The sequence below is a fragment of the Coccinella septempunctata genome, chromosome 6 (genome assembly GCF_907165205.1).
Source record: "Coccinella septempunctata chromosome 6, icCocSept1.1, whole genome shotgun sequence".
NCBI lineage: Eukaryota > Metazoa > Arthropoda > Insecta > Coleoptera > Coccinellidae > Coccinella > Coccinella septempunctata.
The window spans coordinates 11273130-11290352 of NC_058194.1; the positions used below are offsets into that span (position 1 = coordinate 11273130).

Below are 17223 nucleotides of genomic sequence, written 5' to 3' on the forward strand. Positions count from 1 at the left end.
CTTTATAGAGAAAGAAAAGTTAAATGAAAAATATAATGTCGATGTCGAACGCTTAAGGCGAAGTACATACGATTCGGGATCAAAACGAAACGACATTGTTTGCTTTACGGATGCTACCCCAAATACGGAAATGTGCCACATCTTTGAGCAATAGCATGAATTACGAACTGATAAGTTGAAAAATAGAAATTACCACGCGGCAGGTAATATTAGGAATATTGAATAATTTTCAGTAATTCCAGAATTTCAGCAAGCATAACTTCTCAACTGACTGACTGATTTATTTTTTAATGAAAATTACGTAAGTTGAATTTCATATACCTAATGTTATGTGTTCAGCTCAGAAATTCGCATGCAAGTATGCAATTGTCAAGTTCTATCACTCATACTAATACTGAAATGGATATTCTTTATCTCCAAACAATAAAATTCATATACTGAGACAACTTATAGAAAAATCTATACAATAAGCCGGCATTCCTATTATAATCATCAAACTCGAATTGAAGATTATTTATGGAAATCCTTTTCCGTTAGTTATGCAACACTTAAAATATTCGCTTCAAAATTCAGAAGATTCAAAAATACATCTTTCTAAACTTAGTATAACATTCAAATATGTAAAAGCTTGTGACGTATAATGCCTTTACCTAAGTCTAGTAATTTTTGTTAATTCGACAATAGTGGAACCGATCGAGAAGATATAGAATTCTATATCCCAGGATTACAATTTTTTTTTCTGTAATCTGTGTCTATACCTTCTCAAATCCGATAACATTTTGTGTCATTGTTTGTTTTTCTTACCACCAAACTTGATATTTATTAAGTCTATGGTGATCAGAAACTTTTATGACCATTATTGACTCGATGGGCGTTGCCGGATTGTGAAAAAGACGTAGAATGTTCATAAGAGAGCACTTCTGAAATCAGAATTTTCGTAAGCGAATACAGACAAAATGCAATATGATAAAATTGGAGAAAAAAATATATCTCGATATAATTGAGTTATAAGAATTTCAATGACATATATATTGAAATTTAGGAAAATAGCCCATTATTGCATCAAGTAATAAAAACATCTACGAGGGAACACGCATACAAGCTAACAAGGCTGCCAGAATCTCAGGAAGTTTACGCGCAACAAATTCATGTCCACCTCAAGCAAGGTGCGAATATACAAAACATCTGTACGCCGTACGCCCCATATTAACTTATGCAACCCAAACGAGAGCAGTTACAAGGAGAACAAAACAACTTCTCCGAACAATACAACATGGATGAAAACCCATAAGCCCGCCACAGACGTTCTTTTCCATCGGTTCGTATAGCCGCGATTCGAACCGACGCGACGCGACGAGCTTCTGATCGCCGTCCTGTTTTGCCCACACACTTCGGTAAATCCTTTCTGTTATTTTTCAGCCGTTTTCGGATCTGTACCTGTACGTCATGAAGGGGGAAACATCTTTTAGCAGTGGCGGCCGCGGTTACTGTGTCGGATAAAAATTCAAAAAATCCTATAAATTGCCTGTACAAATCGATGAAATCCGTAATAAATTGTTTGTTAGCTGTCTTCTGATCCATCGTTGTCGAAATAACTGAATAAAATGATACAAAAACAGTACGGCAATATGGTCTAGACGCGATATGCTCTCCGCTAATGAAAAATAATCGCCGATTGTGAACGAAATCCCCACACACTGTCGGTTCGGACCGACAACCGATGGACCGTCGGCGTCGTTCGAAAAATCGGGCTCGAACAGATATTTTAACCGACAATGTGACGAGGCAGATTTTGCCCCGCCACGAAAAGGAAATTTCTTCACCTATACTTGCATAATAAGACCTATCAACCGAAATATTTTCGAAGAAAACCTTTATGTTATCATAGGGGGTCTTTACCGATTTATATTATGCCATTGTTTTCCACCGACCAGTCCCATATTTGTAGCGGAAACCGTATATGTCTTTTGTTTTCAGAATTCATATATTTTAGAATTCTTTCCGTTGAACCGTACTTTTTCTGAATCGAAAAAGGTCTTTCAACTTGTTCCGTTTTTCCTTTTCTTCAATTGTTTCTGTCTCTTTCCGAGCCCGTTGATTTACCGAACAATTTCAGTTTATCCAATCGGGGACTGAGTTACCCATGGTGGGGACAGTTTTCCGGGGTACCTACTTCTTCGAGTTCCGGCGCTGAACGTCAAGATCAGTACATAAAGTAAGTCAAGGGTGTGTTCTGTGGATCAGTATGAATTGAGATCGACAGACGAGTGAGTGACGAACGTGAGAAATTTTCCCAACTTACGAGATTATAAACTCCAAGGCAAGTAATTTGTCACATTTATTTCCGCTTTATTGCACCCTTGTAGAGTTATATTCTCTCTAGACTTTTTGCTTGGCTGAAAATCCGAATTAACCGTGAGCTAACCATTCCCTGCTGTATATAGTGCTTTCCGTTACCGTAGGGTGGCATTTGGGTTCCAGGAGGACGTTGGCCCCCCCCAGACTTTTCCGATTTTTGAATATTTTACCGTTTTATGCCGATTTCCAACCGTTTGAATTATAGTTGTAGGTTAGATTCGCCGAGCATAGAATTGGGATTCCATAAGCGTCAAATCCCCTCACCGCCGGACTCTGAGGCCGCTGTTCGACAGTCAGCCATCTTGAAGTCACCGAGAGAGAGAGACTGAGAGACCGAAGGAAACCGACTGCGTACTCCAGCTGAACTTGAGACTTGACTTACTTCCGTATATTTTTCCGAAACCGTACATATTTCTTCACACTTCGTTCAATTGAGACTTGACTTACTTCCGTATATTATTCCGAAAACGTTCATATTCCTGTGTGACCGTACTGAGATAACTGGGGGTTATTTTGCCAGCCGTCCTGCGCCGATCAGACCCAGCCGTTGACGTCCACGATTTGTTGTACATGTCCATTTTTTTTGTGTACAGTTCAATTTAATAGAAATAAATAGTTGAACATTTATTTTCTTGCCAATTATTTTGCCAGTGAGAGTCTATTTATTAAATCAGTTTCATCTAAGAGTTTAGTTAGAAGAGGTAAGTACTCTTTCTGACGCCTAAAGACCGTTGAAAAGCAGACACTTAGAAGACGCTACCGCCCTAGTCTTCATCGATACCCTTCTCCACTGATACTCAAGTCTACCCGCGCTCTCCAATTCTTTGGGGATTCTGTGAGAGACGTGGGGTTTGACTGATTGCCCCACTGGCGCCCGAGCAACCGTAAGGAGCGGCCAGAGTACGAAAAGTCTGTCACAACGATTCGGAACGACGGTTTTTCACCACACACATCGGTTTTTGGCACTTTTGGAACGACGCCGACGGTTCGAATCGCGGCGATTCGAACGGATGTAAAAGAACGAAGTCTATGGGCGGCATTAGATCAATAGCTGGAGTAACTGGAACAGAAAACTGAGTTCCGACATAAGACAAACCTGCGATGAGATAATAGATGTATGTAGTCAGATGGGTACGGGAAAAAAGACGAGAGTGGAAGGCACATGTCGAAAGAATGGGGGTAGGTTCGTACTATGATATTGGAACATATCGAAACATGTCATCCTGATCCGGAATAATCAAACGCAGTTTCACATTAAAACTGTTTTGTCAGATGTTCAACTTTCAACCCTGTTTACTCTCATTTTACAAAGCCTATTCACTAAGACTACTCATGATCAGACTGAAAAGAATCCATTTCGTGCAGGGTGCTTAACGATTGTACACTTGTACAGGCTTTCAGTTCAGATGAAGGACATTTTACGTTGTCCGAATCAGTGTTAGTAATATTTCCTAACTATATTCGTCCAAGCGATACAGGATATTTTATGTTTTTTATCGAAAACTTTCAATCGGCGTAACTCTTGTAGAACACCCCTGAATGTCTTGCATCCCGCTGCACTGAAAGCCTGTACAATCATTCTTGAAATACCCTGTATATAGAACTGGCCCACAAATCAACTCATCACGAGTCACCTCAGATTAACTCACCCTACAATAGTAAATTTCACATCATTCAACAATGAATAGTCTCCGGGAACGGGTCTGATATCTATAATATTGATTGAAGCTCCTTGTTTCGGTTCTTGGGAGAACAGAATCTTGAGATCGTTAGTGGTGCATGATGCAGGTATACATTCGCCAATATTGAGCTGTCTCGTCTGAAATGATAAATTTGCTATATTAGAATTTGATTAGATCATATAGGTAGTTTAACGACTATATAAGCATAGAAAGCCTAGAACAAATAACCTTTCAGTCGACATGTGCAAATTGTTTAATTTTTGATTGATTATTGATAAGTGTGGTTATAAGTTCATATACCCCATTCGCATTTATTTTAGCAGTCGGTTGCCCATGAAATAATTTTCTCAAGTTTTTGTAACTAGAACGGAGTAAGGTTGGGACTCATGAAATGTTGTTAATGTCATAACGCCTTTGCTACAACTTATATCAATTTTCATTACGAAAATGCCGAAAGTGATTGAAAAAAGAGACAGGGTTTCAGGAAGTGCTATCTAGAATTCGGGTCCGCTCATTCAAATAGTTATACTACTATTTTCTAAAATCCACATTACGTCAGACGGTAGGGACAATCAGAAAGATTGTGAATGAAGAGGATGACGAATTTCCTTCTATTGGGAGACCCAAAAAAGTAGTGGCATTCGAGAATTTTATGTTTGAGTGAATTAATGAGAAAAGTTTACTACAGGATTTTCGATTAATCTCCTCGTAGAATAAGTTCCCGAAAATTGATTTTTCTATTTTTCATTTGACTTGTCCTATACATTTTGTAAATGTCTTATTATACCAATAAATACCTAATTATTATTATTATATCAATGTGTTAAGATGAAGGGACACAAATACGCGCCAGTTGTCCTGTTAATTGTTTCTTCATGTGAAATTTTTGTTCAAAGGTGAAGTACACCTTGATTTGAAACTTCCTTTAATTCCTTTTACTTATATTGATGCAAGATGATTTTTGTTGAAGAATTTAACATTCTTTTAATTATCTGTTGATTCCTTCAGGAGATACCCAACCACTGCTTCATTTGCATTTCATCTTCGGGTTAATATTTTTGAAATCTTCAACTCAAGTATCGTATTCAAACTTTAGCCAAAGATAACCGAACATTAACTCTCCTCAAGCTAGTGCATATTATGATATTATACTGATATCTTGTATTTCCCATGCAAATAACTGGATTTGGTATGCCTTCAATCAGTTTGTATAAACTTCAATTATGTTCGTCACATATTTTCCGAAGAGATTCGACATTGTGATAAAATACGTAATAACAGAAACTTTCACATAGAACGGGCAACATAGCTTTGATTTAAAACCCAAAAGTGTTTTGACAAGCGTCATAACCCCACATTTTCGTACTGTACAGAGTGAAATGTGTCAAATTTCCATGGCCAATCGAGTGCTAAAATAAAAGTGAATGGAGTATACCCATCAATTGATAGGTAGGTATGGGTCTTCGGGATTTCGGGTTCTGTTCTGATAGTTTTAGGTCAAAATTCAAAATCGTTGCTTGAAGATGGCTGACGACTTAAGAGATTAAGGAAGTATGGGGGAGTTGTTAGGATCGCAGATTATGTTTTTCTTGTCAAAATTTATAAATACAAGATGTCGGTCTCAATATGGAAAACTACTTATATTAAGTTTTGCATGCTTGAATTTGATTCAAAATTGATATGTAAATTGGTCGGAGAGTATGAATATTTGGTTGAGATACATCAATTGAAGATGTCTGATGTCTAACAAGTTTTGTATCTGATTCAAAATTGGTATGTAGGGTGTTCTAGAATCGAAAATTATGATTTTTTTCCTACAATTCGCTAAACGAAATGGTGGCCTCAATATGGCAAGGGCTTGCCATATTGGAATACCAACACCATCAATATAAATAGACGTTGGAAATGGCAATAAGGATATTGGGAATATCATGAAATAACTTATAGTTAAAAAAATTATCAATCATGTTTTCAAAATCGCATTTAAAAAAATATCGATGTTTGTATCTTCTTATTTTGAAGAGGTGAAATTTCAATTTTTTTAATAGTTCTCAAAGAATAGGTCGAAAAAAACTTAAATATTAATTTATTAATTATATATGTAGCTATATTTCAATTCCACTTCGATGTTAAAATCATTCATAAACACCATCTTTATAATTATTGAGTATTAATAATAATAATAATAATAATGTTTATTTCGAAAAATGCAACATATACAAATGTTCCATATACACCATCAAAATCGAAATACAGTCAAACGAAAGAAACCCTCACTGAGTTGAATTCTTAAAGTTCTAATGGAAATATATGTACCATTAACAGTTTAATTAACCAGTGACATACTTTTATCTCGTATTTTGGTTGTTTTGATTATCGAGATAACAATAAGTTTCGAAAAATTGATTTTACTAGCTTTCAGAAATAAATTTTCCCCCATCAGTTGAAAATTAGATAGTTTTCATAATTGACTCGATATTTTATAAAGTAGTTAGGAAATTTGGGAATTCTGTAAAATTCTTCAAATTTTCTCGTCGTCCATTCTTTGTATGGTGAATGAAAAAAATACCAGCCGACATACAGTTCGATAATAATTTTTTCTTATTCTGGTTCATGCGAGAAGTTTTCATTAAAAATAATTTTAACTATACTCCATTCACTTTTATTTTAGTAGTCGGTTGGCCATGTAAATTTGACACATTTCACTATGTATAGTACGAAAATGTGGGTTAATGACGCTTGTCAGAACATTTTTCGGTTTTAAATCGACGCTATGTTGCCCGTTGTACGTAAAAGTTTCTGTTATTACGTATTTTATCACAATGTCGAATGACTTCGGAAAATATGTGACGAACATAATTGAAGTTTATACAAACTGATTCCAGGCTTACCAAATCCAGTTATTTGCATGGAAAATACAAGAGATCAGTATGATATCATAATATGCACAAGCTTGAGGAGAGTTAATATTCGTTATCTTCTTTGGCTTAAGTTTTAATGCGTTACATCAGTCGTAAATTTCAAAAATGTAAACCCGAAGATGAAAGGCATATGATGCAGTGATTGGAAATGGGTATCTCCTGAAGGAATTAACAGATAATTACAAAAATGTTGAATTCTTCAAAAACCATCTTTCAACAATGTAAGTAAAAGGAATTAAAGGAAGTTTCAAGTCAAGATGAACTTCACATCTGAACAAAAATTTCACATGAATAAACAATTAACAGGACAACTGGTGCGTATTTGTGGCTATTCAGCTTAAGACATTGATAAAATAATAATAATTAAGTATTTATTGGTAGATACTGTTATGGTTTGAGTTTTCACAATATAATATTGTTTTGTTTAGTTTGTCCAATAAGTAATAGGAATTAGAAGAAATTTTTGTTAATTTATAAGAAATTTATTCATCTTAGATGCCATGTTAGGAAATTTTGGGATGGCATGGAGACATAAAAAAAAAGATAGAGAATTGTCAGTCAGAATATTTTTGAGAAAAGTCACTTATTTTATAGTTGAGAATTGAATAGTTTTTTATAAGTTACGATTCCATTGATTTGAATATCAAGTTTATGTATAATATAAAATTAAGGTATAATAAACGGATCGTAACAATACCTTAAGACATTTACAATGTATATGACTAGTCAAATGAACTTATTCTACGATGACATTCATCGAAAATCCTGTAGTAAACTTTTCGCATAAATTCACTCAACATAAAATTCCCAAATGCCACCACTTTTTTGGGTCTCCCTATAGAAGGAAATTCTTTGTCATTCTCTTCATTCACAATCTTTCTGATTGTGGATATATTTAACTGAAATATAAGTCGTTTAGATTCAGATGAAACATTATTCACTGATATTGAAATATGTTCGCTACCGTCTGACGTATTGTGGATTTCAGAATATCAGGGTATAATTATTTGAATGAGCGGACCTGAATTTTAAATAGCACTTCCTGAAACCCTGCCTTCTCTTTTTTCAATCACTTTCGGCATTTTCGTAATAAAACTTGATATTAGTTGTGGCAACGGCGTTAGGACATTAACGACATTTTATGAGTGCCAACCTTACTCGGTTCTAGTTACAAAAACTTGAGAAAATTATTTCATGGCCAACCGACTGCTAAAATAAATATGAATGAAGTATAGATATTTGGGTCATCACATATTGTGAAATAAAAAAAAAGTCGCATAGGTTCCATCCAAATGGATACAGTATTTTTAAATCTAAAACCTCCCATTAGACTGAAGAACCACAAGGAGTCACTTAGTAAGTCGGTAGCGACAATTGTTGTTGATTAATTTAAAAAAACAGGGGCGCTTAATTTTTTATCAGAACAATCGCAGGGCCGTAACAAAGACGACGACGCAAGATAATCCGGAAAAAATATTACATTTCAGGCGGTAATTTTTGTCAAGTTTCAACTCAAAAACGGGCGGTTGCGAGTTATATTCATATGGAGATTTTTTTTTTAATTATCCGAGCCTTTTAGTTATCATACAACCTGCATAATATGTAAAGTTAATAGAAAGAAATATTAATAGAAGTTACGCGATGTCATGCCCATTTTTGTGTATTTTCTTTCCATTCAGATTCAATGTATAATCATAGTACGCCAATTCTTACCACTGGTGTAAGTTTCCTATTTATGTTGACTCTCAACTTAGTCATATAAAATTTCAGGGGGAAGGGTGGAATCTCGGAGTTACTCTCACTGTTGGATAATTCCTGACAAAGGGTATGTGATCCAAGCCAATAGTCATGTCCAAAGAAGAATTGCCCATAATATCTGCCGGCAGCATCATAAACTGTAAATAAATATTCGGTGAAAATTTTCGAAAAATCTGCTCCAATAACTATTAGTGATTGACTTATGACTTAGAGTGACTTATATACAGAGTGTTACAAAATAAGTGCGAAATTTTTGGAGATTTATCCAAGTAATCCACAAGTGTTGAGCTTTTGGATAAATTACCCACACATTTGAAGTGCAATTGGGCAGTTTCTGGAATGGATAATATTGAAATGCCTACAACTTTAGATATATTTTCTTCGTGGAGTATATTTTTCAACCGAAAATGACAGAAAAAGACAAGAAAACTTCCGTCCTGAAGAACTTAGAAATTCCAACAATAAACATGTTCTAACGCAAGTAACACTGAAATGCCGATGCGACTAAAGCGATTTGAGCGCCATCTATGTGTCAAGGGTGTTTTCAAGACACTAGAACTGGTTAAAATATTAATTTGAGTGCCATTTGCAGAAACATACGAAATTTTTTGAGATTCCAGAGGTTTGAATGTTTTGATTCTCGTACAGCTTTTTGTTTATCTAGCTCATTCTAGTTGCTGATTATTGAATTTTCTTGTCTTATTTCTTGGTGAAAACACCAAAATATTGTTCGAAAATTATTGAATGGTGAAGAACTGTGGGTCAAATAATAAAATGGATTTTCCGAGATCAACTTTTTCATTCAACTAAGGAAAATGGAAGCGTAAGTATTAAAACTCGTAACATGTGAATCGGTCATTCATTGATTCTAATTTTCAGTGCTCCGAAGAGGATAAAATTCTCAGGCAGTGAAGATAATTACTTCAGCAAACACTACTAACTACACCATGTGCAGTGAACATTTTACTGCAGGTCAATTGAGAACTGTTCATCGACGTAAATTGTTGTATGCAGAAAGCATCCCTTGCATGAACGGCCTATATTAAGGGGAAATTATGATCTTTATAGGTCCATTCAATGATTCTCAATTGCTAATCTTTCAATATATTCAGAAATGCAGAGGTTTTATAGATTTCCATTTGGGAACCGAGTGACTGTCAAATTGTTGTTTAGAAAGTCAAAGTTTTATGAAACCTGCTGTGAGTGTTTTGTTCATTCATTAATCAATTTGTATATTGTGTCATGAAGAGACCATATCATAAGGAAATCATACAAAAAGCTCCAAGAAACTATACTGACATACAGTATAAGGGTAAGGTTTTTTTTTAAGTGCGGTTCTGAAAATTCTATGAATAATACCTATATATTATGCAAGTAACTGCAATATGTATGCTATGATGGTATATTGAATATTGGTTTTTATTAATTTCTGATATTTGTATATTTTACAAATTCAACTAAGTTCATAATTCAGAACAACCTATTGTACAAAAATAACACCTTCAACGTATAGCAGATCACCATATACTTTAGTGTCCTAGTCAAAGCTTCATTTATTGCCCACTATTTCAATTTTTGTAAATTTTTTATGAATTACAATTAAAAATATAGCACATCCAACAGCGTTTTTCGTTGATATCATTGATTCCAAACAATGTTTAGATGAAAACTAACATCCTGATTACAAAAGAAAACCATACTTTTGTTTTGTCGCTCAGGATGTTTGTTTTCTGATAGAAACAAAGTCGATATTGAAATTTAATGCAAGGAATAGTATTCGAATTTCGCGCCCCTCAATGAAAAAACAGAAAACTGTTATTAAAAAGTTTTTCTGTATTGACAGTGCGTTTTTAGCGCCATCTCATTGTCACGCGTGTTTTCACTGTCCAAAATGTAGTCGGTTTTTAGTACTAGCGATATGAGGACGTTTCCTATCTTTCTACTCTATAATCTTTTGAAATCAATAAAACCTTTCAGAGAATTCTCGGCTGTAACAAACCATAGACATATTAAATAATATGGGGTAATAAGTCTATGTTACAAACGGGCTTAACGAAACACCGTTCAAAAATGCTGGTGAATAATCGAACTTGAAATAAAATGATAAAAGGATCTATTCAGTTTTCTTATTTTTATTGTAGCTAATTCATAGGTTATTAGTCGAAGAAGATATTTTCGATATATTTCGTTTGGACAAGCATGAATCTGCTATGGACAAACAATTTATATTTCGAAAAACATGAAACATTCATTACTCTTTTGGAATAAGTAGTCTTCGAACGATTTCGATGGAAAATCATTTTTTTTTTATTTCTATGGTGCTTTGAGAGGGCAAATGAAATAATGTCTGGTAATAGTCAAATAGTCCACTTAAGTTGAATGAACGGGCGGCCCTGCTCAGGAAATGCACGTGAAAACTCCTTTTCATGGGAAAAAATGATATGGATCTCTCATATAGTCATATGGACTGCCTGGACAAATGAAAAATGGGGTTGACAAACATGAACCTCCGATGACAAACGACCCTGAAATTTTGGTTTCATAATTCGCATTCGGAGGTGCATATTTTTCAAAATTCTCAAAGATTCATTCCTATTGCTTTTTTTGTGGCCGAATGAAATAAATAGGTAGACAAAAGTGGACTAACGTTGGACAAACGATTTTCTCCATATAAAACACGTTTTCGCAATTTGGGGGTGCTTCTCAGAAAATGCACCGATAAGACATTTTTTCCATATCTCTCAAACGGAGCCTGGACAAATGAAAAAAAAGGTGGACAAAGATGAAATAACTACCCCCCAGAAAAGAGTTTTCCTAACTAAATCTAGGTGAGCTATGTATAATAATCAATCACCTCCTCTCCTCGTGCTTTTTCGCTCATTATCTTATAGACAGTTTAGGTCAGTCCCCTGACTGGCCCATTAACCCCTCAAACTCGAATTCTGGATGCGCCACTGTAATCCTAGGGGGCATAGGCGTAGCCAGGATTGAGTTTCGGGGGGGGTTTGAAATGAAATTTTTCTTATTTTGATATATAAATTGAGACTCTGAAACTATTGTTATGTAGGACCTATATTAATTCGGGAGGGGATTTGAACCCCCAAAACCCCCCGCTGGCTACGCCCGTGCTAGGGGGACGTTTTATACGGTTGGTCCCAATCAATTTGTATCAACCATGTGAGCGTGGCGAGAGCGACCCCTGAAATCTTAAATGGGAAGTGGGATCGAGTGACACTTTGTTTCAAAAGTAATTCGATTACTTTTTCAAAAATGCCATACACCTGACACCTGACCTTTAGTACTTCCGAAAAATGAAATAATAAAAAGAGTAGGATATTTACAACAGCAAGAGTTGCAATGAAACATTAAAATTATGGAAAATTTTATTCTTGATTTCAATTCTCCTACCTTGTTGTGTTTGTTACATAACCGACTTATAATGTTCCAGAGGAAAAACAGTAAATGTATTAAATCTGAGGAGTTTAGTGGGCTCACTAAGAAAATCAACTCGATGAAGATGAACATAGAACATATGATTTTAAATCATCATGCTCCCAGACTTGATACCTTAAAATTTTTTCCCTCTGGGGACGTACAAGACGGTTGTATATGAAACACAGCCCTGAAATGTGAAAGAATTGAAAGTCAGAAAATGCCCAGCATGCTGAGGAATTGAAGTTGAAGTTTTCCTAATTTTCCATAAGTAAGAGCCGAATTCAAAAATAGGTTATATTTTGGTCTACAAATTAATGCAGAACATTTTGAATATTTTTCGAAGCAAAAAATGTTTCATTATTTTCACTTTCATTGCAACTTTTGCGATTGCAGTTATTCTACTTTTTTTTCGGAAGAACTAATTCAAAAGCCTATAGTATTTTTGTGAAGGCAATCGAATACCCTTTAAGAGAAGGTTTGCCTAACACGACGTCTCATTTAAGATTTTAGGGGTTGCTGTAATAAGTGTCATACCGCTCTCATAGGGTTGATACAAAATGATTGGAACTAATCATATCAAATGTCCCCTTACTTTTTTTTGCATTTTTTCTAATTTTAAAGAAAAACCTAGATTAGGGTGACCGACGGACAGTCCGTCAATCGTCCAAGAAGTCCGTCATTGGAAAACGTCCGTCAAAATGTCCGTCAAAATCTTGAATTTAATTCAGTATTTTTCTCAAGATTATTTGAGATGGATAATAAAAAAGAAAGTGCAAATTTACGGAGGATCTTTCAAAAGAATTTTTTGGTCAATTCAGATTTGGAGGAAGGCTAGCAACGCCTGAAGCCCTCTTCTCATTACACAGTGTAATGCACAACTATTATATTAATATTATTATATTTCCCTTTTTGCGTTGTGATAACCTTTAATTATTTCTCTATTTTCAATAAAAAAATTTTTTATCGCCATACGTTGTAGGAAACTGAGTAGCTGGAAGCATATACAGGGTGAGTCTTAGACTCGTATCAAATATTTCACAGTAGATTCTCTAGGTCAAAAGAAACACTTTTTTCCTTCACAATTTTTTCAAAATCGGTTCGGTTTAAAAGATGAAAATGAATTTCGGAATATAGTAATTGAGTAATTTGACGTTCAAAAATAAAAATATTTGTGAAATTCGAAAAATTGGGTACTTTGACCGAATGCAACTGTTTTTAAAAGATCCACAGGTGTGTAGTGTCACACAGATTCATTTAGTTATTCTGAAGGTAATTTTGCAGGGGTGGCAAAGCTCATAATGAAAACTTATAATGGCTTTATCTTTTTATCAGGGCTAAATCAGAAATAATGGTACAGAAAAAAAGTGTTTCTTTTGACCTCTAGAATCTACTGTTGAAATATTTTCACGATTCAAAGATTCGCTTTGTATATATAAATATACATATACACATTCCCCAGGTCCGTCCGTCATTGAACTGGGGATAATCTGGTCAGCTTAACCTAGATATTAACGGTGGTACTCTTCAAATTGGCACCTGCCTATAAGAACGAGTATATTGCTGGTTGTGATATCGATCGCCAGATATGGGCGGATGCGCCAACCAGGCCACGCGAACTTTTTTAGATATATTGTCGAACGGATATGAAGTATGAACACTTTAATGGCGGGCGAGTGAGCTCATCTCATTAGAAACGAATATTATTAAAATACAGGGTCATTCATTTTTAACCTAGCACAAAATTATATAGAAAACGGAGAACTATAAAAGATTTTTCAATGAATTTCATTTCTATGTTATGCGGGATCACAAGAAATTCTATAAGATTTTGTCATTTCCATTCATACTGGAACCGGAAGTAGCTATAAACGTTTTTTTCAAATGGCGTGACCAATAAATTTTTGTAACACTACTCCAATTTCGATATTATTTCTATCAATATATTACTGATATTCCGAAGCTTTCCAGATATTTGAGCGTTTAGACCAATATTCTCTCTTCGGGATGATCACGAAAATGGTCATAGCTACTTCCCTTAAACTTTTGAAGAACGAAGGTTTAAAGAACTCTTATTTCAGTTTTCGTCGAAAACTTTCCTATTTCATAAAATCGGAACCCAAATTCATCAACGATCTGTGCGAAATTATCCATTTTGGGCATGTTCGATGTTCAAGGAATATCACCTAGGAAACGCCTTAAATCAATCATCACAAAATGACAAATGTAGTATTTCTTCGCGTAAATACTATTCCAATGATGGTTATTACGATTCAATAAATCGATAGGAAACTGATCTTAAGGGGATGCTCAAAGTTCTGACCGTTCATGTCGAGACATTTGTTCAAGAGACACAAAAATGCTTCATGCCTTGCTTGGTTAATACATTTCTTGATATGTTTTCATAATTCAGGGCGTTATATCAGTTGGCCAGAGATGGGTACTATTATTGGCTGTATTCGGGTTCGGCTTTCTGACAGTCCGAGAATTGTTCTAGGACTGCGCAAAACTGTTGCGCCCTAGTATTAAATCCTCTGCGCAGTTCTAGAACCATTCTCGGACCGTCCGAAAGCCGAACCCGAATACAGCTATTGTTTGTCAACGGTCTTCAATAAGTCTATAGGAAAAATTACATATGTACATTTGCTCTGTCTTATGTGTAGGTGCACGATCTTTTTAAGTTCTAAATATTTCTGAATATATAGGGTGAGTCTTTGACTCGTTCAAATATTTCAACACTAGATTCTTGAGGTCGAAAGAATTTTTTCCGAATCGACTCGGTTTAAAAGATACAGGCTGTTGAAAAACCATTATAAAATGTTATTTCTATTTCAATCTCACGAACGCTTTTATCGAAAGAAATATATTTTTTCGAGCACACTCACGTGTTCCAGTTTTCTCATTATGTCTATTACGTACATTTTTTATACGTACGTAACTAAGTTGGACGCTATCTAATGAATATTTGAACGTTTTGTGAAATGAAAGTATTCTTCATATTTTCTCGTATAATGCGCCATTTTCTAGTAATTTGCTGTTCGAAAATAAAAAATATCTGTGATATTCGGAGAAATAGGTACTTTGGATGAATGCAAGTCTCTTTGAAAGATCCACAGATGTGTATTATCATAGATTTTGCTAGTTATTCTGCAGGTGATTTTGTTTTTCCAGAGGTGTCATAGTTCTTTATGAAAACTTAAAATGGCTTTATATTTTTATCAGGACCGAATCGGACAAAATGGTATAGGAAAAAGTATTTCTTTTGACCACAAGAATCCACTGTTAAAATATTTGTACAAGTCAAAGATTCACCCTGTATATATACCCTGGAAATTATAGAAAACACAACCTTCAAGTTAACTGTTATCAGTTAATATTTCATTGTGAATATGAACATCATAAACTTTATAACTGAATCTGCTTACTCCTAAAGTTCCAATCTCCTAAGACTCTCAAGTGGTTATGCTGTTTTTCCTTCACAAAAATGACTATTATCCCTATTGAATGAGCCTATTTTTGGTAAATTTCGATTCGTCAGTCTGAATGATATAATCCAAAAAAGTATTCATTTTCTTGAATTAGAATTTGTATTTTTTCAAAAAACTCTATCCTTTCGCGAAAGTAATATCATTGTATAAAGACCAGTGGTAATATCCTTCAAATGTTGCCCTAAATTAATAAGCATCTAATGTTTAGCCAGAATTCTTCCAGGGTCGCATAAAAACACGACAAAAGTGTAATTTCTTTATTTTTGTCATGCACAATTTTTCTGTTTTCTGACAGTTCTGTTATGAAAGCAATCTAATGTTATTCATTGTCCTTATTGATGGTGTCTCATAGTCTCATGATGATGTAGGTTGGTCAGGAAATTTCTCAATGAAGAGTCGAATTGTTCTTATCATCTTGATTACACTCACTATAAATAGAAGTATGATTAAAGTAGATAATCTGTTTCATAAAATCAGGCATCTTGTCAAAACTCGAATCAACACTGAACTCAAGATGGATGAAGATGAATTTCGCAGATGTTAAATCTTGAAATTTACCATTTCCAATATTGAATTATTGTTATTAGCGAAAGCATGTCATAATTTATTACAAATGCTATTGGAAAAACGAAGGTTGATTGCTACTTCTAGTATCAGGTTACAAACATTCCAAAATATTCTAAATTTTCTTGCCATCCCGGATAACACAATGAAAATTATTTTTCTACAAATAATAAATAATATAATTTAACTTGTAGTTCTTCGAATTATTTTGAGTGAGTTGGAGAAAGAATGACCCTTTATAGTAAGGCCTTCATGAACCATTGGTCAAAGTTTATACGAAAAAAGTTACATGACGATATCTGCTGTCGAATATTGTACGGAATATGGAGAGTATAGAGAAAAGAAGAACGATCGCTGCTTGCAGTGCATAGATAATTTATCTATTTAATTATGGAGAGTAGAGAGAAGGAGAACGATCGCCGTACTAAAAATTTGTCTCCAAAAACGGGGAACATAGGGTAGTAGTCGCTACGATCGCTACGTTTATCGATAAGGGGTGGGGATGATCAATCTTGATTTAATTTTAGGTTATGTGTCATCGTATTTTCGCAAATACGTTTCTTCCAATCTATAATAAATGAATTTTCTGATTTATATGGAATGAAATACAATTCACATTGTGAAGGGGACTAAGTAATCAGCTTTATTAATTCATAATAAATGACGAAATTCATGAAATTCGAAAGAAATCACTGATCCATAAAAATGATACCTACATAATATGTTCATCATTGTCTGAAAACAGAATATGTTAGTTGGTTCAATGCAATCTTAAAAATTATATACATTCCCAGTAAGGAGTAGAACATATCAAGACAACAAAATGTAGGTAGCATGGTAGCAATCTCAGATTTATCACTTATTAGAGTAGATTATGTTTCCAATACTTAGCAAAGAACTGTTATAGGCCATATTTTATGTTATGTTATGCCAACAAAATTCTTCAAGAATATGCACTTCTGAACCATGTAGTTTCATTTGTTAGATATTTTTATTCAGAAGAGTCCACTTCTCACTTGG

The 17223-nt window shown here is 34.6% G+C and overlaps 1 protein-coding gene across 2 annotated transcripts in view; it reads right to left on the bottom strand.

Annotated features, from left to right (window-relative positions):
* Nucleotides 1–17223, bottom strand: part of LOC123314992 (nose resistant to fluoxetine protein 6-like) — a 60397-nt gene that overhangs the window by 25854 nt on the left and 17320 nt on the right. For both annotated transcript variants that reach the window (XM_044900503.1, XM_044900502.1), the window contains 2 exons: nucleotides 8675–8856; nucleotides 4008–4177 (listed from right to left, as the gene is read on the bottom strand). In XM_044900503.1, coding sequence (XP_044756438.1) covers nucleotides 4008–4177; nucleotides 8675–8856 — 352 coding nt within the window. The remainder of the gene's footprint in view (nucleotides 1–4007; nucleotides 4178–8674; nucleotides 8857–17223) is intronic.